Source organism: Vigna umbellata, chromosome 1, assembly GCF_029865625.1.
Source record: "Vigna umbellata cultivar VRB3 chromosome 1, Vumbellata_1.0, whole genome shotgun sequence".
NCBI classification, from domain to species: domain Eukaryota; kingdom Viridiplantae; phylum Streptophyta; class Magnoliopsida; order Fabales; family Fabaceae; genus Vigna; species Vigna umbellata.
Window position 1 is genome coordinate 65,280,184 of NC_142165.1, and position 21,941 is coordinate 65,302,124.

Consider the following 21,941-nt stretch of genomic DNA (forward strand, 5'->3'; position numbering starts at 1 on the left):
TAACCTCACCGGTGCCATCAACGCCACTCTTCTTCTTCCCCATTCGAGGATTTTCTCGAATGCCAAATGCTCCCCGCAACACCACTTTTCCTCTCTGCCCCTCCTAATCTTTATTGTTTATTGATTGATTTTAATGTTGATTGAATCTTGTCCATTTGGTATCGGAAACGATGAGTGCGTAGTGTGCATATGAGCATGAGTGAGATGGATGATTCTGTGACAATGGTATATGGGCTGGCTAGACAGGGGTGCATGGAGTTTATGCAGTAAGCATACATGACGAATCTGGATGCACAGGTGAAACAGAGACTTACCTGTAGTTATGGCCGCCGCTATCGCTCTGTATCCGGTGACCTTCTCTAGCTTTTCGTCTTCTCTGCCTGTGTCAATGGTGAGTCTGAATGATGATTCCCCAATGATGGTCCTCGTGTGCCCTTTTTCCTTTTTTCTCTCTCTGATCCAACCAAATCCTCTGCTCCCAAAATCTTGGAAAAATATTCTTTTCTAACAACCTGTCCCCCCTCCTTCAGACACGCATCCCATATACCCATTTCCCACGTTTTTTCTCTTTTTCCATTTCCCTTTTTTTTATTTTTATTTTATTTATTATTTATTTTCAGTTTTAATTTCATTTTTTAATTTTTTAATTATTAACTCTATTAAAACAAAATTGGAGATAAGAAAAGTAAAAATTGAATTAAAAGCAAAAATCTAAATACATAAAAATAGAATAAAACAAAAAGGTAAAATAAAATAAAAAAAAAACCAATAAAAACACTTCTTTTTTTCAACCCGGACAAAATTGAGTGTTGACAGCTGCCCCTCTTTACTTAGATATTACTAAATAATATGAAAATTTAATCTTTTCTTATTATTTAAGTAAAGCTAAGTAAAGATAAAGACACTAATTTTGTCCGGGTTTCAATCATGAAAGAAAACGAACAAAATAATTCAAATCACAATGCCAAATGACCAATGTCAAGTAGAGTATCAGTAACAAAAACTAAAACCTGGATTTGACCATTGCCTCGCAGAGGGCCAAAATCACAGCACAGAAATTTAAACCCGACCATTGCCATGCAGAGGGTCGATAACAGAAAACTAAAACCTGGATTTGACCATTGCCTCGCAGAGGGCCAAACTCACAGAACAGAAACTTAAATCCGACCATTGCCGTGCAGAGGGCCGATAACAGAAAACTAAAACCTGGATTTGACCATTGCCTCGCAGAGGGCCAAACTCACAGAACAGAAACTTAAATCCGACCATTGCCGTGCAGAGGGTCGATAACAGAAAATTAAAACCTGGATTTGACCATTGCCTTGCAGAGGGTCAAACTCACAGAACGGAAATTTAAATCCGACCATTGCCATGCAGAGGGTCGATAACAGAAAATTAAAACCTGGATTTGACCATTGCCTCGCAGAGGGTCAAACTCACAGAACGGAAATTTAAATCCGACCATTGCCATGCAAAGGGTCGATAACAGAAAACTAAAACCTGGATTTGACCATTGCATCGCAGAGGGCCAAACTCACAGAACAGAAATTTAAATCCGACCATTGCCATGCAGAGGGTTGATAACAGAAAATTAAAACCTGGATTTGACCATTGCCTCGCAGAGGGCCAAACTCACAGAACGGAAATTTAAATCCGACCATTGCCATGCAGAGGGCCGATAACAGAGGAGAAAAACTTGAATTCGACCATTGCCACGCAGAGGGTCAATATCGTAGGAGAAAAACTTGAATTTGACCATTGCCACGCAGAGGGTCAATATCGTAGGAGAAAAACCTGAATTCGACCATTGCCACGCAGAGGGTCAATATCGTAGGAGAAAAACTTGAATTCGACCATTGCCACGCAGAGGGTCAACAATACAGAGCAACGAGCTGAAATTGACCATTGCCGAGCAGATGGCCAGTAATACAACAACGAGATGGGATTAGACCATTGCTTAGCAGAGGGCCATAAAGCAAAAACTGGATTCGAAACTTTCTGAAACGTTGGTAAACACTTAGCAAAACATTGAATAAACTTAAAAGCAAATGTTGTATTAACCTTTTCACAACTTCTCTTGTGCCTAAAGGATTTTTCCAAACAAAATACCTTGCTTATTATGAAATGTATGATGTAATGTCATGAGGGTGCATGAATGAATAAACACATGAAACCTTTGCTTTGTTTTTTTTTTTTTTTTTTTTTTTTTTTTTTTTTTTTTTTTTTTTTTTTTTTTTTTTTTTTTTGCCACTCTCTCTTAATTAGACTGCCCATGTTTGAAACTCATTGTCAACATTGTCATCAAACCTAATGTACGTTCAAAACGTAATCATAAAATGTCAGGAGACAGTGAGCCCTCTAATGAGAAAGAGAAGGGCGTAACCATGAGTTCAAGTTCTCTTTATCGCTTCCTGCAATCCAATTTGGCCTGAACCCGAGAAAATAGGGACGAGAAGTAGATAGCTGAATGATTGTATGTGGAGCTAACATTTGTGTTCTCCTCATCTGGGGAGATATGGTTAACATAGAAACATGTAGGGCCCACAAGACTGCCCCAATTTTGTTGTGCACAAAAAGTATGATTTGGGGAGGTGAAAAGGTTTGGGTAGGAAGGATTGCCCCAGTTGAGGGTTCCTTCTTGACATGACGATTGACGGGGAGACTTTACATTGTATTTTCACTTTTCATTTTCAATGTCCTTTCTTTTCTTCTAGTGATGATATCAGTCACCACATCATTCCTTCCCAGAGTTAAGTTCGTAAGAAAGACCAGGACGAACAATCTTCAGTCGGTGTGGACTTTAATCGGCTTGTAACGTGGCTAAAAGGCAAACGGGTTATGAAAGAAATGGATAATGAAGGCCCAAATAAGTGTTTGACGGTTAAAGTTTTTAAACAAGAATCATTTGCAAGGTGCCCAGTCAACTGTCTTTAGAGATTTGAACTTCAGGCATCCTTTATTGTTGTTTTTTTCTTTCTTTTTGGATCATTCTTTTTGTTGCCCCTGCTGTGGTCCTTTATGATACTTTCCTTTTCATTTTTATTTTTTTTTTTTTTTAGAGATTTCCTCCTCAACTTTGGATGCTTATGATGTATGTTTTTGAGTTGACGTCGATATGCTAATGATTCTTGTCTAGGGTAATGAAAAATGATTACGACTTACGGCTCAAAGTGGGTGCAATTGATTAAACCTCTTTTATCATTTGGATAAAGAAAACGGCCACACGTCATCCTGAAGCTTGCTTGACTTGCTTTCCACAACCTTAACCATGAGACGAAATTCTGTAGCGGTTGACACATCGACTTCATTTTTTTCGGTTTTTTTTTTTTTTTTTTTTTTTTTATTTTTTGCTCCCCGATCGCGGATCATTGGGCATGGGTACAATGATGACAACTGCCCCAGTGTTCTATCCACGACAATCCTTTGTTTTGAAGGGAAATGAAAAGGTTAGGGGTTCACGCAATAAGAAAGCGGATGCTTTAACGAGAAATGAACACCGGTTACCCCCGAAACTCTGAATCAGGAGAAGACTCTGCATCTTTGCCATTTCCAGTTATTGTTGTTTTTTTTTTTTTTTTTTTTTTTGAACGTACTATGCCCTAGACAACCTAATTGACAAGGAATTCAACATGTGCATTTTTATTCCCTCCTTTTTTAGTCTTTCACGACATCCCTCAGGAACGAGCTGGTGCCAACCGAATATACCCGTGATGCTTTTACTCATGTGTGCTTGATTATCATTACCTTTATTTTCCTTTATTTACCTAAAAGCTCAGCGCGACATGCAATATTTCAAGAAGCGTGCAAACAAAAATTATGAATGAAACCATGCAGTATTTATTGAATGAAATAACACAGAGTACAACAAACTAGATTATCACGCTGAGCCAAAAACTAAACGTCAACCCGTAAGTCATGAATCCTAAAGCCCCGGGTGAAGCTATAGGATTACTTAAAACTATTACATTTTACTCAAATTAAGCATCACGGGTAAACTCGGAGTTCCAATTGTTGAGTGGTGCATCTGGGGAGCCGGCCCGCACGAAACTTGAGCATTCAAAGCTATCTTCATCCTCCATGGCTGTTATATAGCCCGTGTTGATCCAACCAGCACTACGAAATTTCTCCCTGATGTCACGAATACGAATCTTTTCCACCCTGGGCTCACGCCTTTCTACACGAGCTAGACCGCGCTCTCTCCTTTCTTCCATCAGCCTTCTCGTTTTGTAAGGAAAGGGAGACGGCGCCCGGATGATGACAGACAACTTTTCTTCAGCCTCTGGCACAGGGGTGGTTCTAGTGAAATGGATCACCAACGGCTCAGGCAGAGTTACGTCGGATTCTCCACCAATCTGTGTAAACACTTTCCCCTCCTTATCCTTGTAGCATACTTGCATCAAACCCCGATCCAGCAGGTCTTGCAAAACATACTCAAATTCACCACATTCCTCAATAGAGTGCCCATCATCCGGATGAAGCGCGCATGTTACATCCTCGTCATAATCACCTTTTAAAAGGCCCACCTTTATTAGCGCCTTGAAGATAAACTTTCTGGAACTTCGGATTCCACCCGCATCCCTTATCAACTCATATTTTTCATCCTCGATGGCATTCGTCGAGGCACTCTCATGCCCAGAAAGTGGGTTAGTCTCAATGCTGGGTTTATCTTCTTGAAACTTTAACCACCCAGAGTCGATTAGAGTCTGTACTTTGTGTTTAAAAGCCAGACATCTCTCAGTTGAATGACCAACACCTCCCCCATGATAACTACATTTGGCCTCTGCATCATAACCCCTGGGATACGGAGGTTGCATGGGCTTCATTGGACAAATAGCAACCAAACCCCTTTGGACGAGTTGGGGTAACAATTCTGTGTAAGTTGTAGGGATAGGGGTGAAATTAACAAATTGGTTCCTTCTTGGGTAAGTATTTTGGCCCGCATTCTGATTTGGACCTGCAATTGCCCCAGCCCTCCAAGTATCAGTTGGGAGCAATGGCGGTTGATAATACCCTTGTTGTTGTTGAGGCCTGGCCTGATGAGCAAATGCAGTATTAGCTGTAAGAGGGGGTTGCCCCAAGTATGGTCGGAAGCTATGAGCGGGAGCTTGACCTCTCCATACAGGCATTGCCGATGCCGCATGCACATCCCCTTCCTTCTTCTTTCCCGCATTGAAATTGGTTTTTTTGTAATTTGCAGTTGCGGGCGAACTGTATGCAATTTTCCCACTTTTAACCCCAATTTCTATCCTTTCGCCTATTATAATGATATCAGCGAAATTGGCAGACACGTTCCCGACCATGTGCTCGTAAAATGGTGGCTGTAGAGTGTTCACAAACATTGCCACCATTTCTCTATCATACAAAGGTGGTTCGACTTGTGCAGCTAACTCTCTCCACCGTTGGGCATATTCTTTGAAAGTTTCGTTGTCCTTCTTTGACATATTTTGCAGCTGTAAACGATCTGGTGCAACATGGGTATTGTATATGTACTGCTTCACAAAAGCATCAGCCAAGTCTGCCCAACAACGAATACGAGTCGGCTCCAAATGGGTATACCAGTTTAACGCCACTCCAGCCAAACTATCTTGAAAAACATGGATGAGCAGCTGCTCATCATAAGCATATGCAGCCATCTTTCTACAAAACATGGTTAGATGGTTCTTTGGGCATGTATTTCCCTTATACTTCTCAAAATCTGGCGCCTTGAACTTATGTGGAATTTTGACGCCAGGAACCAAGCTCAATCTGGCAACATCTCCGAATCCATAACTTTCATACCCCTCCACAGCCCTCAATCTTGCCTCTAGGCTCTCCAGTTTATCTTTCGCCCCATCAACATTACTAATTACCCCCTGAAACGAAGTATGTGGTGCAGCCCCTGTAGAAAAGCCCTCTCCGGTAATCACAGGCGGCACCGGAGTTACTCGTATTCCATCAGACATGCTTGCATGCATTCCTTCATTTATCATGGGTGCGGACATTACAACAGGTCCCTGAATACTGATTGGCGGAATGTTGACAGTGGTAGGGAAAGAGAATGAAGCCTGCTCCCCTTCTGTGTATTCTCCCACAGGTGGGGTGTAACCTGGAGGTAATCCATACATTGGGAACGGAACAGATTGACTCCCAGAACTGAACACCGGAGGGTAATATTGAGCACTTCCCTCGACTTGCGCAGGCGTCGCCCCTCCCGTAGTCTTCAGGGCTTCGAGAGCCGCCAAAATTTGGGCCATCTGATCCTTCAACTGGTTGACATCAGCCTTAATAGATTCGTGTGACTGCTCCCAATTCTCCATGACCTTTGAGTTAGCTCTGGTCCTGTACGGATGTCGTGGAAAATTTGCCGTTGTTTTCTCACTTGTACTGCTGATTATTATTATTATTTTTTTTATTAAATTAAATTAAATAAGGATGAAAAATGCAAAACAAAAGAAAACATGATGCATGCTAGTGATAAGTGGAAATCACAGGATAACGATGACAATACTGATGGAAAATTAACACAAGCCGATACCAACAAACATCCCTTATCTTTCATTTAAAGGAAATTTGATCCATTACATAGTCTAAGGAACAAAACACATAATTCCGATGTACATCAATCCCGCGCCCGGGCAATGAAAGATTTCATCTCTCCCACCAACCATTTACAATGATTAATAAACAATTCTATTTCCGCTGGTGAGTTACAAAAATGAGTGCTTGCTTCAGCATTCGACACCATCCTGGGGATGTCTTCAATTGCCCCGTTTGCCAAAGCAGCCAATTGAGAGAATCTTTCCTTCCACTGCTTTACAGCCATTTCTTGCTCGGCGATGTGCTCTTCCATTCGCTTTATCAAGGCCTGATGCCTTTCTTCAAAATCTATCGACCTCCATCGCTCCTCCTGTTCCTCGATATATTCCTCCATTTGTTTTATCAGAGTTCGATGCTCTTCCTCTGCTTCTGTTAGCTTCCAACGTTCCCTATTCATATCCGCCTCAAACGACATAGCCATCTCTTTCATCTCATGCCCCGCTTTTTCTATCTGAATTTGCGCTTCTCTTAATCTCTTCAGGGCTTCTCGTTTATCTCTTTTGGCTTCTTCGTAGAGGTGCTTCCACTCCTTTCCCTCTTCTAAAGCCACCTTCTTCTCATTTACCCTCATGGATAATTCCTTACTCGCGGCGGCTAGATCCTGTTTCACTCGAAATGTGTAATCCCTCTCAGCCTTCTGGCTTTTGACAAGGTTTTCATAAGCCCGCGACTTTTCTTCATTATCATTTTTCATATCCACAAGATCATTACACGCCCTTTGTAATTCGTTTTCCAACCTAGCATTCCTAATTTTCAATTTCTCCATCTCAGCTTTCAATTGCTGCACCTCTTCACTTTCTGGAGCTTGGGATGGTCCTTCACTAGCTGATTGATCCTTGATTGGCTTGAAAGGCAGCTTGACTACTTTCACTCTCTCCAGAATCCAGGTGTGATAACTAACACTGCTATCCACTACTCCATCCCTCAAGTCCTTCTCTGCTCGAACAACATTTTCCCAGGCGCTTTTAACCTTTCTTAACAATTCGATGAAATGCCCGTCTTCATAATAAATGAATAGGGTAGCAAGGTAATCTGATGAAGGTGCCCCTTTTATAGGATGCCCAAATTGTCTTTGCACCAAAAGGGGGTTGTAATTGATACAGTACCGGGCACCTATGAGAGGTACATTAGGAAAACTACCACAATGTTGGATAGCCAGTTTATTTCCAAGCCAAGGAAGGCGCCATTTTATACTTCTTTCGCTCAAGCCGGCAAGGAATCGGGCCCAATCGTTTCCTACTTTACCTTTAAGCCCTTGGTGTGACAAATTCTCCGATAGACTCTTAACGTCGACCATCTCTTTAAACACGCGCGTTGTCATCCATGTATACAACGCCGGTAAGCAACAAAGAATCTTCTTTCCCTTTCTCTCATGGCAAAAACTTAAAGTCCCATAAACATCTGCAAGAACTGCTGTTACAGGATTCTCTGACCTGGTTTTACTCGCCACGAAGACGTCTATCGCGGTGCAATCCACAAATTCTTCTATTTTTGGAAACAAGACGATGCCATATATGGCAAGGGCTAATACATCTATGAAAGTTTCCCAATCCTCTTTATCAGCCAGGTGATGTAAATACTGCTCTAGATATCCCTGTGATAACCCATGCACTTGATTCCTCATCATCATCCTGTCTTCAAGCTCTTTGGGATGTAATTTCATGATGGTAGCAATAGTGGGTATAGAGGCATGATGCTCTAAATGTTGATAGGGAGTGGTGCCCTCCAATGGTAAACCCAAGATATGCTCGAACTCCTCTATGGTTGGTGCCAATTGAAAGTCTTGAAATGTGAAACATCGAAGCGGAGAATCATAATATTGTGCCAAGGCTGTGATAGCGGGTATTTGTACTTCAACCTCCATTAAATTCAACAAATTTCCATATCTTCTCTGAAAGGTTTCTCTCTTTATCGTCTTAAGCCTTTTGCCCAAGTTTATCAGCCCGGTCAAATTTCCAACATGAGTCCTTAGACTATACTTCTTTCTTAAATCGGAAGAGTCGGCATGCCGTGTAGCATCGGATCTTGTGTTAACATCCATCTCGTATGAAGTCAAGTAGGTACCTGTGATTTCCCTTAAAATTAACATGTTACTAAATGATGTATGAATATGATGCATGATAATAAAATAACATGACAAAACAAAACACATGCATGGTATGAAATGTAATATCATAAAGAAAACGAACAGCGTGAGGGTTACAGAAGCATATATTCCTCCCATCGTGCCCTACCAAAGGTTCACTGCTTTGAGTTCAAGGTCAAGTATATGCAATCTCACAAGGATGATTTCCTGAACCTAAAGGTCAAAGGTCACTAGAGCTATGGCCCCCTTCATAGCATTTCCACAACAGTCGAGTAATCAACTAGGTGTGAAAACACATATGAAGAGAACAGACTCTAGCTGGAGTTCTCACGATAGCCAAACAGGAAGTACATCCCAGAGTGACACCGCTACACAACTCCTCTAATTCTAAGCTACGCTCAGACCCGGGTATAGGGCCCCACTCATGATATGCCAAAAGTGTGTGTGTGAAGGGAGGAAATTATGCACACCCAAACCCTCACCTGCAAAACAACCAGAAAAATTCCCAGGCAGATATAAACATATTGTCTACCCTAGGGTTCAATATTCCACAGTTATTGCAGTTATTCCAAATATCAAACACAGATAGAGAAAGGGGAAAAAAAACACAAAGCAAAACCACACCAAATTCGCGCATCTAATTAAATGGCTCGACTCTCTAGACCTCCCCAGTGGAGTCGCCATCTGTCGCAACCGGAATCGCGACGGGACGACGATCCAAAAAGAAACGGGTTTCGAAAAGAGATTTTGGAGTCGCCACCATAGTTTATTATGGAAAACTATGGAAAAACCTCAAAATGATAAAGCACGGTCCACGAAAACCATATTCTGGGTTCGGGAGTCGGTTACGTATAGGGAAGGTGTTAGCACCCTACAACGCCTGCCCTAAGGCAGTACCTTTAACTAAATGCGCGAATATGATGTGGTTTTCAAAATGTTTAACTATCCCCTAAAATAAAATTATAAATAAACAAAATATATTTTCTTAGTTTTTTTGGGCCCGACAAGGATTGACCTTGCTCCTACGTATTCTCATTCAAAATGAGAAATCAGGGTTACGTAGTTCTAGCGGAAAGACTGTTTGTTTGTTTGAAAAAGCAGATGTTTTTAATTTTTGGAGATTTTTATGTTTTTAATATTTTCGAGAAAAAGAAGGTAATGAATACTAGGCCGACGCGAACGGTCGCACGAGTACTCATACCTTTAAAATGATATTTAAATATTTTTAATTATTTTTGAAAAGAGAGATAACGATATTAAGCACTAGGCCGATGCGAACGATCACACGAGCACTCATACCGTTATTTACTTATTTAGGAAGACTTGAGAGTATTGAGTGCTAGGCTGATGCGGACGATCGCACGAGCACACATACCCTCGTTTAATATTACGTAAATAAGAGAGAAAAGTATTGAACACTAGGACGATGCGAACGATCACACGAGTGTTCAACCTTTAAACGTATTTTTGAAATTTTATTTAAGAAAAGAAAAGGTTTTTAGCACAAGGACGACGCGAGCGGCCACACGTGTGCTTAACCTTCAAAACGTATTTCTTTTGTAAATTTATTTAAGGAAGAAGAAAAAGGTTTTTAGCACAAGGACGACGCGAGCGGTCACACGTGTGCTTAAACCTTTAAAACATATTTTTGTAAATTTATTTAAGAAAAGAAGAAGAGGTTTTTAGCACAAGGACGACGCGAGCGGTCACACGTGTGCTTAAACCTTTAAAACGTATTTTTGTAAATTTATTTAAGAAAAGAAGAAGAGGTTTTTAGCACAAGGACGACGCGAGCGGTCACACGTGTGCTTAAACCTTTAAAACGTATTTTTGTAAATTTATTTAAGAAAAGAAGAAGAGGTTTTTAGCACAAGGACGACGCGAGCGGTCACACGTGTGCTTAAACCTTTAAAACGTATTTTTGAAATTTTATTTAAGAAAAGAAGAAGAGGTTTTTAGCACAAGGACGACGCGAGCGGTCACACGTGTGCTTAAACCTTTAAAACGTATTTTTGAAATTTTATTTAAGAAAAGAAGAAGAGGTTTTTAGCACAAGGACGACGCGAGCGGTCACACGTGCGCTTTAAACCTTTAAAACTTTTCTTATAAATTCTTTTTATTTAAACTATCAATATTGTATTATATATTTTAGGATAAGTGAATGTCTAAAATAAATAAATAGAACAAAATAAAATAAGACAATAAAGAAAGATAAATAAACAAAAAAAGAAATGGGAAAGGCTGGACGAACGTTGGGGACAGTATTCAGAATGACGAGCGTTCGTTGGGGAGAGGACGAACGTTGGGAAATTAAGGCTGAGTAACGAGCGTTCTTTGGTTCGGAAACGAACGCTCGTTCGTTTGGATAACGAGCGCTCTTCAGGGAGAAGATTTGAACGAACGGTCAAGAATGCTTAAGGTAACGAGCGTTCGCTAGTTTGGATAACGAGCGCTCGTTGGTGAGAAGGTTGAGCGAACGGTCAAAAAGTCTTAAAGATAACGAGCGTTCGCTCGTTTGGATAACGAGCGTTCGCTCGTTTGGATAACGAGCGCTCGTTCGTTTGGAATGTTGAACGAACGGTCAAAAAGTCTTATGGATAACGAGCGTTCGCTCGTTTGGATAACGAGCGCTCGTTGGTGAGAGTGCCGAGCGAACGGACGTTTTGAACGAAAGCAAAATAACGAACGCTTGGATCGAAAGCAAAATAACGAGCGCTCATTGGTAAAGATAGTGAACGGACGTTCAAAAATGCAAGCTTAAGGACGAACGCTCGTTGTATGAAAAGACGAACGGACGTTCAAAAATTGAAGCCTAAGAACGAACGTTCGTTATTGAAATGGCGAACGGACGTTCAAAAATGGATGCTTAAGGACGAACGTTCGTTATTGTCATGACGAACGGACGTTCAAATGTGGAAGCTTAAGGACGAACGGTCGTTCGTTTGTATAACGAACGCTCGTTAGGTAGAAGCTGACCGAACGGTCAGAAAAAAGCTTAAGTTTTAACGAACGCTCGTTTGTTTGGATAACGAGCGTTCGTTGTGGGGGAATGGTGAACCGACGCCAACTAACGAGCGCCCCACAAAAGGCCCAATGCACAAGACGTACGCCCATTTCTGGGCTTGGCCCAGTCCAATGCTTTCTAACCTAGCATTTTCCAGGGGTTCAGGAGGTTCATCCTCATTCCCACTCCCCAGCTCACGTCTTCTCTGACCCAAGGTCCCCAGCTCTGCACCACGAACTCACCACCGCCTCTACCATAACCGGCCACCGTCACTTCAAACAGAACGCGCCTTAGCCTCGCCGGCGACACCTCGCGCCACCAGAACCACCACCAGCCACGACGTCACCGTCTCCGCCTTTCTCCTTTCGACAACAGCGATTCTCAGGGAGGGTCCTCCTCCGCGTTCATCTCCACGGCCACCAGATTCCCTTTCAACAGCTCGGGCTGCCGGGACTCAACGCCGTCGCGCCCCTAACCTCACCGGTGCCATCAACGCCACTCTTCTTCTTCCCCATTCGAGGATTTTCTCGAATGCCAAATGCTCCCCGCAACACCACTTTTCCTCTCTGCCCCTCCTAATCTTTATTGTTTATTGATTGATTTTAATGTTGATTGAATCTTGTCCATTTGGTATCGGAAACGATGAGTGCGTAGTGTGCATATGAGCATGAGTGAGATGGATGATTCTGTGACAATGGTATATGGGCTGGCTAGACAGGGGTGCATGGAGTTTATGCAGTAAGCATACATGACGAATCTGGATGCACAGGTGAAACAGAGACTTACCTGTAGTTATGGCCGCCGCTATCGCTCTGTATCCGGTGACCTTCTCTAGCTTTTCGTCTTCTCTGCCTGTGTCAATGGTGAGTCTGAATGATGATTCCCCAATGATGGTCCTCGTGTGCCCTTTTTCCTTTTTTCTCTCTCTGATCCAACCAAATCCTCTGCTCCCAAAATCTTGGAAAAATATTCTTTTCTAACAACCTGTCCCCCCTCCTTCAGACACGCATCCCATATACCCCTTTCCCACGTTTTTTCTCTTTTTCCATTTCCCTTTTTTTTTATTTTTATTTTATTTATTATTTATTTTCAGTTTTAATTTCATTTTTTAATTTTTTAATTATTAACTCTATTAAAACAAAATTGGAGATAAGAAAAGTAAAAATTGAATTAAAAGCAAAAATCTAAATACATAAAAATAGAATAAAACAAAAAGGTAAAATAAAATAAAAAAAAAACCAATAAAAACACTTCTTTTTTTCAACCCGGACAAAATTGAGTGTTGACACCATCAGTAGGTGTTTCCAACTTACCAACACCCATCAGTAGGTGCAAAATCTTCTCACCAACACCCATCAGTAGGTGTTACAAACCTAGTATCCTTCAGTAGATACTTGTCCACATAGCATCCTTCAGTAGATGCTAAATCCAACAAAATAATGTCCACAATAATGTTCATAAATTACAAGTTACACAACCAAAATAAAACAAATCAAAAGTTTGTAAATCCATTGGGTTGCCTCCCAGCAAGCGCTTCTTTAACGTCACTAGCTTGACCCTGTTAAAGCTCACGTTCCATCTTCTTTATAGTTGATATAGTCCTTCCACCAACCTTTCAACTGCTTCCTTTGGACTGTTTTGGACTCTCTAGAATATGGAGACTCTATCTCTATCATCTCCTTCTCTTTAAAGCCTTTTATAACCCACAACTTGTTCTTGAGTCTTACAGGTGTGCCAAGTTGGAGTCTTAATTTTTTCCAGTCTCTAGGAACTTCTTCTCCTTTTCCAATCTCTTCTACCTTGGGTGCCTGAAAATACAAACAATGGTTATCAGAAACCTTAAGATTTTTATTTTTACCTCTAGTTATGGGTGCATCTCGAAATGCAGCTTTATAACTGGCTTCTTCCTCCTTTGCTTGTATCTCATCTTTGAACACATCCACCACCACTCTCTCCTCTCTGTCTTGGAGAACCACTATACCTTCATTCACATCAATGATAGCCCTAGTCGTTTTCATAAACGGCCTTCCAAGTATGAAAGGTATTTTCTCAGTTTCCATCTTCATCACCACAAAGTCTGCCAAGAACTGAAGTTTGCCAACACAAACTACAATGTCTTCTACAATCCCACATGGCTCCTTTGAAGATCCATCAGCCATTACAAGATTAACCTTTACAGGTTTTATTTCAACATGGCCAATTTGCTCCAATAGAGAATAAGGCATCAAGTTAACACTTGAGCCTAAATCAAGGAGAGCTTTCTTTACCTTTTTCTTCCCTATAATGCAAGGGATAGAAAAACTGCCTGGATCTGCTGCTTTTGGTGGGAATGATTCTTTCTTAACAGTTATACACTTTTCTTCCTCATCCTCTCTACGTCTTCTTTTTGTAGAGGTTCCTTCATCTGATTTGGTGTAAACTGCTATTTTCTGTAGAATTTGTTCCCAAGGAGCTTCATTATCAACCATTTTGAATAAATCTGTGAAATCCATTGGTTTCTCCTGATTTGTTAGAAAAGGAAAAGTTTCCTTTCTTTCTTCTTCTCTTCTCTCTTCTGTTTCATCTTCTTCCAACTCAATGATCTCTTCATTTACACTCTTGACCACTTTGCACTCTTCTCTGGGGTTAACCTCAGTATTAGCCCCAAAGTTTCTGTTGGGTCTTTCTTCCAATTGCTTGGTGATCTGACCCATCTGAATCTCCAGATTCTTTATAGCAGCTTCAGTGCTCTTTTGAGAAGATTCAGTTTTCTGGATGAATTGCTGAAGAGTTTCTTCCAACTTTCTTGATCTGTCATTAAGCATAGATAATTGTTGCCACAAGGTTGGTTGCTGCTGCTGCTTATTAAACTGATTAGCCTGCCCAGTTTGTCCTTGGCCAATGCTTGGATGTGGTTTCCAACCCTGATTATAATTCCCTTGACGGTATGGAAACTGATTAGCCATGAAGTTAACATCCTCCAAGGCCTCCACTGGAAAAGCACACTGGCCATTTATGTGATCACCTCCACATAGTTCGCACAACTGGGTTTGTATCTGGGCAGCAGACTTCAACTCTTTAGGTAATTGAGCCAAAGTTTTTGTCAGAGTCTCTAGCTGTTGAGTTAGAATTTTATTCTGTGCTAGCAGAGCATCATGCGTTTGTAATTGTAGAACCCCTTTCTGTTGCATAGGGGCGCCTCTTTCATTGTGAAGCTCATTATCACTTGTAGCCATATTTTCAATAATTTCAGTTGCTTCCTCTGGAGTCTTCCATTTGATATTGCCTCCAGCTGAGGCATCCAACATCATCTTGGTTTGTGAACCAAGCCCTCCAAGGAAAGTTAGGACTACTTCTTGATCTTCAAAGCCATGCGTGGGAGTTTTACGTAACAAGCTTTTATACCTGTCCCATGCATGTCCCAGTGATTCCTCCATGCCCTGCTTGAATGAAGATATCTCTTGCTTTCCTTTAGTCACTTTAGATTGTGGGAAGTATTTGCTTAGAAACTTTGTAACCACTGCTTCCCACTCCGTGAAACTTTCTTCTGGAAAAGAGTTCCACCAAAGCTTAGCATTGCCCCCCAATGAGAAAGGAAACAAGCTAAGTTTGATAGCTTCGTCTGGCACCCCATTGATCTTGACCGTGTTACAAATCTCATTAAATGTTGTAAGGTGCTCATATGGGCTTTCATGTGATAACCCATTAAATTGATTACTCTTTACCAATTGAATTAATGCTGGTTTGACCTCCATGTTGGCTGCATTGACTCTAGGCCGAGCTATGCTATTGAAGTGCTGAGGTCCAGCAAGATTAGTGTAATCTGCAAGAGTTCTTCTAGCATTATTATTGTTCTCCATACTCCCTGTGCTGTGAACAGAACCTTGTGGTGATGATTGTAGGAGAGTTTCAGGAGAAGGGAAAAGTTCTCTGGACGTTCTGATTCTTCTCCTCCTTCTACTCTCGTCTAGTCCTTCAAGTAGTGGTTCTGTTGTTTTCTTACTTCTAGTTCGAATTGCCTTCTGCATGCACAAGAAAACAAAACCCTAGAAAAGATTTGTTAGCACAAAAAGATATAGAAGAAAATAAAGATTGAAAAGATATAAGAAGATAAAAGATTTAGAAGATAGAATCAAATAAAATAGAATAAAACCTAATCTAAAAAATAAAATCTAATCTAAAAGATAAAATAAAATAAAATCTAACCTAACCTAAAAGATAGAATAAGAATAAAATAAAATCTAACCTAAAAAGATAAAAAGATAAAATCTAATAAAATAAAATAAAATCTAATCTAAAAAGATAAAAATAAAATCTAACCTAAAAAAAAAAAATCTAATCTAATCTAACCTAAAATAAAATCAAATCAAATAAAAACCGAAAAATAAAAAACAGAAAATAAAAATAGAAAACAGAAAAACAGAAAACAGAAAAACAGAAAACAGAAAAATAAAATAAAATCAAATAAAATACAAACTGAAAAATATAAACAGAAAAATAAAATAAAATTAAAAAAAATTCGAAATTTAAATTAAAAATAAAAAAAATAAGTCAAAGATAATCAATAATCACACAAATTAACCAGTTAAACCACGAATCCCCGGCAACGGCGCCAAAAACTTGATGGACAAATTTGTAAGCACCAAAATATGATGTCACAAACTTGTTTCACAATCGGCAAGTATGACCGAATCGTTCAAGTAATAAAACTTGGTAAGACCAAGTATCGTTCTTCCCAAAGGACTCACGGCCTAGTTTAGTTATGTGATTTCTTGATTAGCTAAGACTTAAGAAAACAATGATTGAAATTTTAATATGCAAGACGAAAATAAACATGTATGCATGAATTTGATCAATGGCAAAGACATAAGATAAACACTTTCAATGGATTAAATGAATGAATATGTTGTTGGGGGTCAATTTCATCTCATCCACTCTCATATATTTTAGGAATTCCTCTTTCAAATCATCATTGTTAATGCCACTCTCTAATGTACCATTCTAGATGGCTTCTCCCTAATCAAATAGTTCATACAATTCCTAGCATTCCTAATGATTAGTTCATGAGTGCAGGAGCTTAAGGCAACCAATATAATGTTGTCAGTAAAATATTGGGAGAAATTCCCCGGATCTAGATTTCCCCGTACGTGTCCGTATCAACAAAACCAATAATCATGCATTAGAATGAGTTAAACAATGCAAGCATTGAGCAAAGAGGAAAAACCCTAACTAATGATGAAAAGAAAGCATATGTCTTAATTCAAAGATGTATTCAACAAATCCATATATGAGAGCTTCAAGAGATTACATTGATTCCCCAACAAACATACAAGGTTTAGTTCACCATATTCATGGTGAACCTAGATGAATAACAATGAAAGTATGAAAGAATAAACCCAATAAAGGTGAAGAGGTAGCCTGAGCATCCAAGATCCTCCTTCAAAGGGGTGAAAGAGAGAGTGTTTGCCTCGTTTCTGCCAAAGATACTAACTATAGGACGTGCAAGCCCTTATATACTAATTTAGAGTTACAAAAGATTATAAAAGCCCAAGCCCAAAAAGTGCCGCTCAGCGGTATTTACCGCTCAGCGGTGGTTGCGCGTCTTCTTTCTTCCCCTCAGCGGCCATTTGCCCCTCAGCGGTTCCAACGCCACCTCCTGAGTGCCGCTCAGCGGTAGTTTGCCGCTGAGCGGTGCCTTCGACTTCTCCTTTTTGCACTCTTTCTTGTCTTTTCTAATGTCCTCTCTCTCATTCTTCACTTCTTTCACCAAATTCACCTTAAAACCTGCACAAAAACACTTAAATCAAGTGTAAACCTGTCCAGCTCTCTTATTTATGAAAATATAACTAAAAGCATTGATTTCAAGCTAGTTTCTAAGTCTAAAGGTTGCTTTTAATATCAATTTTAAGCATGAAAATAACAGTTTTTCAACTGTTATCAGTCCTTAGACTATACTTCTTTCTTAAATCGGAAGAGTCGGTGTGCCGTGTGGCATCGGATCTTGTGTTAACATCCATCTCGTATGAAGTCAAGTAGGTACCTGTGATTTCCTTTAAAATTAACATGTTACTAAATGATGTATGAATATGATGCATGATAATAAAACAACATGACGAAACAAAGCACATGCATGGTATGAAATGTAATATCATAAAAAAACATGAACAGCGTGAGGGTTACAGAAGTACATATTCCTCCCATCGTGCCCTACCAAAGGTTCACTGGTTTGAGTTCAAGGTCAAGTATATGCAATCTCACAAGGATGATTCCCTGAACCTAAAGGTCAAAGGTTACTAGAGCTATGGCCCCCTTCATAGCATCTCCACAACAGTCGAGTAATCAACTAGGTATGGAAACACATATGAAGAGAACAGACTCTAGTTGGAGTTCTCACGATAGCCAAACAGGAAGTACATCCCAGAGTGACACCGCTACACAACTCCTCTAATTCTAAGCTACGCTCAGACCCGGGTATAGGGCCCCACTCATGATATGCCGAAAGTGTGTGTGTGAAGGGAGAACATTATGCACATCCAAACCCTCACCATGAGTACTAGGCCGACGCGGACGGTCGCACGAGTACTCATACCTTTAAAATGATATTTAATTATTTTTAATTATTTTTTAAAAGAGAAATAACGATATTAAGCACTAGGACGATGCGAACGATCACACGAGTACTCATACCGTTATCTACTTATTTAGGAAGACTTGAGAGTATTGAGTGCTAGGCTGATGCGGACGATCGCACGAGCACTCATACCCTCGTTTAATATTACGTAAATAAGAGAGAAAAGTATTGAACACTAGGACGATGCGGGCGATCACACGAGTGTTCAACCTTTAAACGTATTTTTGAAATTTTATTTAAGAAAAGAAGAAAAGGTTTTTAGCACAAGGACGACGCGAGCGGTCACACATGTGCTTAACCTTCGAAACGTATTTTTTGTAAATTTATTTAAGGAAGAAGAAAAAGGTTTTTAGCACAAGGACGACGCGAGCGGTCACACGTGCGCTTAAACCTTTAAATATTTTTGTAATAATTTTTATAAGAAAGAAGAAAAGGTTTTTAGCACAAGGACGACGCAAGCGGTCACACGTGTGCTTAAACCTTTAAAAATAATCTTGTAAATTCTTTTATTTAAACTATGAATATTGTATTATTAAATATATATTTAGGATAAGTAGATGTCTAAAATAAATAAATAGAACAAAATAAGATAAGAGAATAAAAATAATAAAAAAATAAATAACAATAAAATAAATAAACAAAAGAAATGGAAATGGCTGAATGGACGTTGGGGACAGTGAAGCTTAATGACGAACGCTCGTTATTGAGATGACGAACGCTCGTTATTGAAATGACGAACGGACGTTCGTTGGGGAGATGGCTATCAAACGGTCCGTCCAAGAAATGGCCGAACGGACGTTTGGATAAGAGGCTAAATAACGAGCGTTCCAAAAAAAGGCCCAAGGTTCCCGGACGTGCGTTTAATTCTGGGCTTGGCCCAGTCGAATGCTTTCTAACCTAGAATTTCCTAGGGGTTCAGGAGGTTCATCCTCATTCCCCACTCCCCAGCTCACGCCTTCTCTAGAGACCCAAGGTCTCTTGCTCGGCACCACAAACTCACCGCCGCCTCTGCCATAGCCAGCCACCGTCGCCTCAACCATAACACGCCTTGGCCTCGCCGGCGACAACTCGCGCCACCAGAACCACCGCCAGCCATGACGCCACTGTCTCCACTTTTCTCTCTTCGAAAACAGCGATCCCCAGGGAGGGTCTTCCTCCGCCTTCATCTCCGATCCCTTCGTGTCATCAACACCCATCATCATCAACTTCACTATTGCTAAAACCTCCACGACGACCACGACCACTGCCACGATGAGGCCCCCCGTGCCTATCCTCGTCTACTTCCTCGGCCACCTCCATGGCCACCAGATTCCTTCTCAACAGCCCCCAGGCCGCCGGGACTCAACGCCATCGCGCCATTAACCTCACCGTTGCCACCGACGCCACTCTTCTCCTTCCCCATTCGAGGATTTTCTCGAATGCCAAATGCCCCCCGCAACACCACTTTTCCCTCTCTGCCTCCCCTAATTTTTTTGTTTATTGATTGGTTTAATGTTGATTGATTCTTGTCTATTCGGTATTGGAAAAGATGAGTATGTTGTGTGCATATGAGCGTGAGGGGGATAGTTGATTCTGTGATAATGGTGTATGGGCTAGCGAGATAGGGGTGAATGGAGGTTATGCAGTAAGCATACATGATGAATCTGGATGCACAGGTGAACAAAACACTTACCTGCTGCTATGGCTGCTGCTATTGCTAGCTGTGTATCCGGTGACCTCCTCTAGCCTTTCTCTTTCTCTGCCGGTGCCAATGATGAATCTGGATGATGATCCCCAGATGAAGGCTCCCCGTGTGTCCTCCTTCTTTCTTTTTCTGTCCCTTATCCAACAAAATCCCCCTTCCCAAAATCTTGGAAAATATTCCCTTCTAACCACCTGGTCTCCCTCACCCCAGACACGCCTCCCATACGCCACTTCCCCCACGTTTTTTTATTTTTTATTTTTTATTTCAATTTTATTTTATTTTTTTACTTTATTTTTAATTTTAATTTTATTTTTCAATTATTTTGATTAATTAACTCTATTAAAAAAAATTGAAGATAAGAAATAAAATAGAAATTGAATTAAAAGCAAAGATCTAAATACATCAAAATAGAATAAAACAAAAAGGTAAAATAAAATAAAAGGAAAATAATAAAAAAACCAATAAAAACACATTTTTTACAACCCGGACAAAATAGAGTGTTGACAACAAGCTAAACGCTATCTGTCTAAAAAGAGACAAAAATTAAAGAAGCGTTTACTTGAACAGACAATACCGTGAGCTAAACAAGTACCTCATCTTATGATGAAGTGTCTATCTATGCTTAGTATCCGTTGAGAAAATAGTTTAATTGAAAAAAAGTTATCTAATGGTAGAAAATCAAAAAGAACTTCATTGGTCCAAGAAAGCATTGAATGACATTAAATGCTCAATGGTGAAAAACAACAAAATTGATATCTGATAAAATTGATTGCATATTGTAGATATAGATTGGCCTAGTTTCTCAACCAAGAGGGGGTGAATTGGTTTTGTTTAATAGAAATTGTTCTTTTAAAAACTTTTCAAAATCTTTGAACCTTTCTTGGAGTGCAAGCAAATAAAGAATGTAAGGAAATAAAAGAGTGAAAGGATAGAAAGATCAACACCACAGTTTATATTGGTTTGGCCTCAATGCCTACATCCAGTTTTCTTTCAATCAACCTAAGATTGAAAGTAAATCCACTATATAGATCGAGTTCTACAGTAAGAAATATAGAGACACCCTCTCAATGTACTCTCCTCTCTAATTCCAGATCTACTATAGTAGGAAGTCCTTGAAGTCACACATGAAGGAACGGATGAAGTAAAGAGAGCCAGAAAGAATTCTCTCATACAGGAATATGAGTTGTTCAGAATGAAAGCGGGAGAGACTATCTATGAAGTACAGAAGTGATTCACACACATAGTCAATCACCTCATGGCTCTTGGAAAAGTGTTTGACAAGGAGGAAATCAACATCAAAATATTGAAAAGCCGCAACAGAAGTTGGCAACCGAAAGTCACTGCAATAACTGAATCAAGATACTTGACCAGCATGAACATGGCCACCTTATTTGGAAAACTCAGAGAACATGAATTGGAGCTTGGAAGGCTAAAGGAGGAAGAAGAAATTGAAGAAAAGAAATTAATTGCTCTAAAGGCCATAAGCAAGAAATCTGCAAAGAATCTTGAACCTGACACTGACTCAGAAACAGAACTGCATGACAAAGAGATAATGAACATGGTGGTAAGGAAGTTTAATCGATTTATGAAAAATAAAAGTTTCACCACTGACTATGCAGGTCATGTAAAAGGAAAGAAAAGTTCAAGAACCAATGTTGTCCAATGCTACGAGTGTGGAAGAGAAGGACACATCAAACCAGATTGTCCAGACTTGAAGATCAAACAAAAGGGAAGCAGGAAATTTTCCACAGGACAAGGGAAGGAAGCAAAAGAGTGCATACATTGCCTGGGAAAATAGTGATTTTGATTCTTCAAGCGATGAGGACTGCAGCATTGAAGAAGAGTCAAATATTTGCTTCATGGTTGGATCTGCACGGAATGATTATGACAATGACGAGGAATTTGAAAATGAGCCGATAGAAGTAAAGTATGACATGCTACTAGATGCGTTTCAGGAAATACACGCAGAGGCTATGCTACT

The 21,941-nt window shown here is 40.2% G+C and overlaps 1 protein-coding gene across 1 annotated transcript; it reads right to left on the minus strand.

The window, feature by feature from the left end:
- Positions 1-3,977: 3,977 nt before the first annotated feature.
- LOC148206094 (uncharacterized) lies at positions 3,978-19,472 on the minus strand. The gene is made up of 2 exons (XM_088106460.1): positions 19,230-19,472; positions 3,978-5,852 (listed from the first exon to the last, which is right to left on the minus strand). The coding sequence occupies exons 1-2, from the start codon at positions 19,470-19,472 to the stop codon at positions 3,978-3,980; spliced, it is 2,118 nt and encodes a 705-aa protein (XP_087962586.1).
- Positions 19,473-21,941: the final 2,469 nt, after the last annotated feature.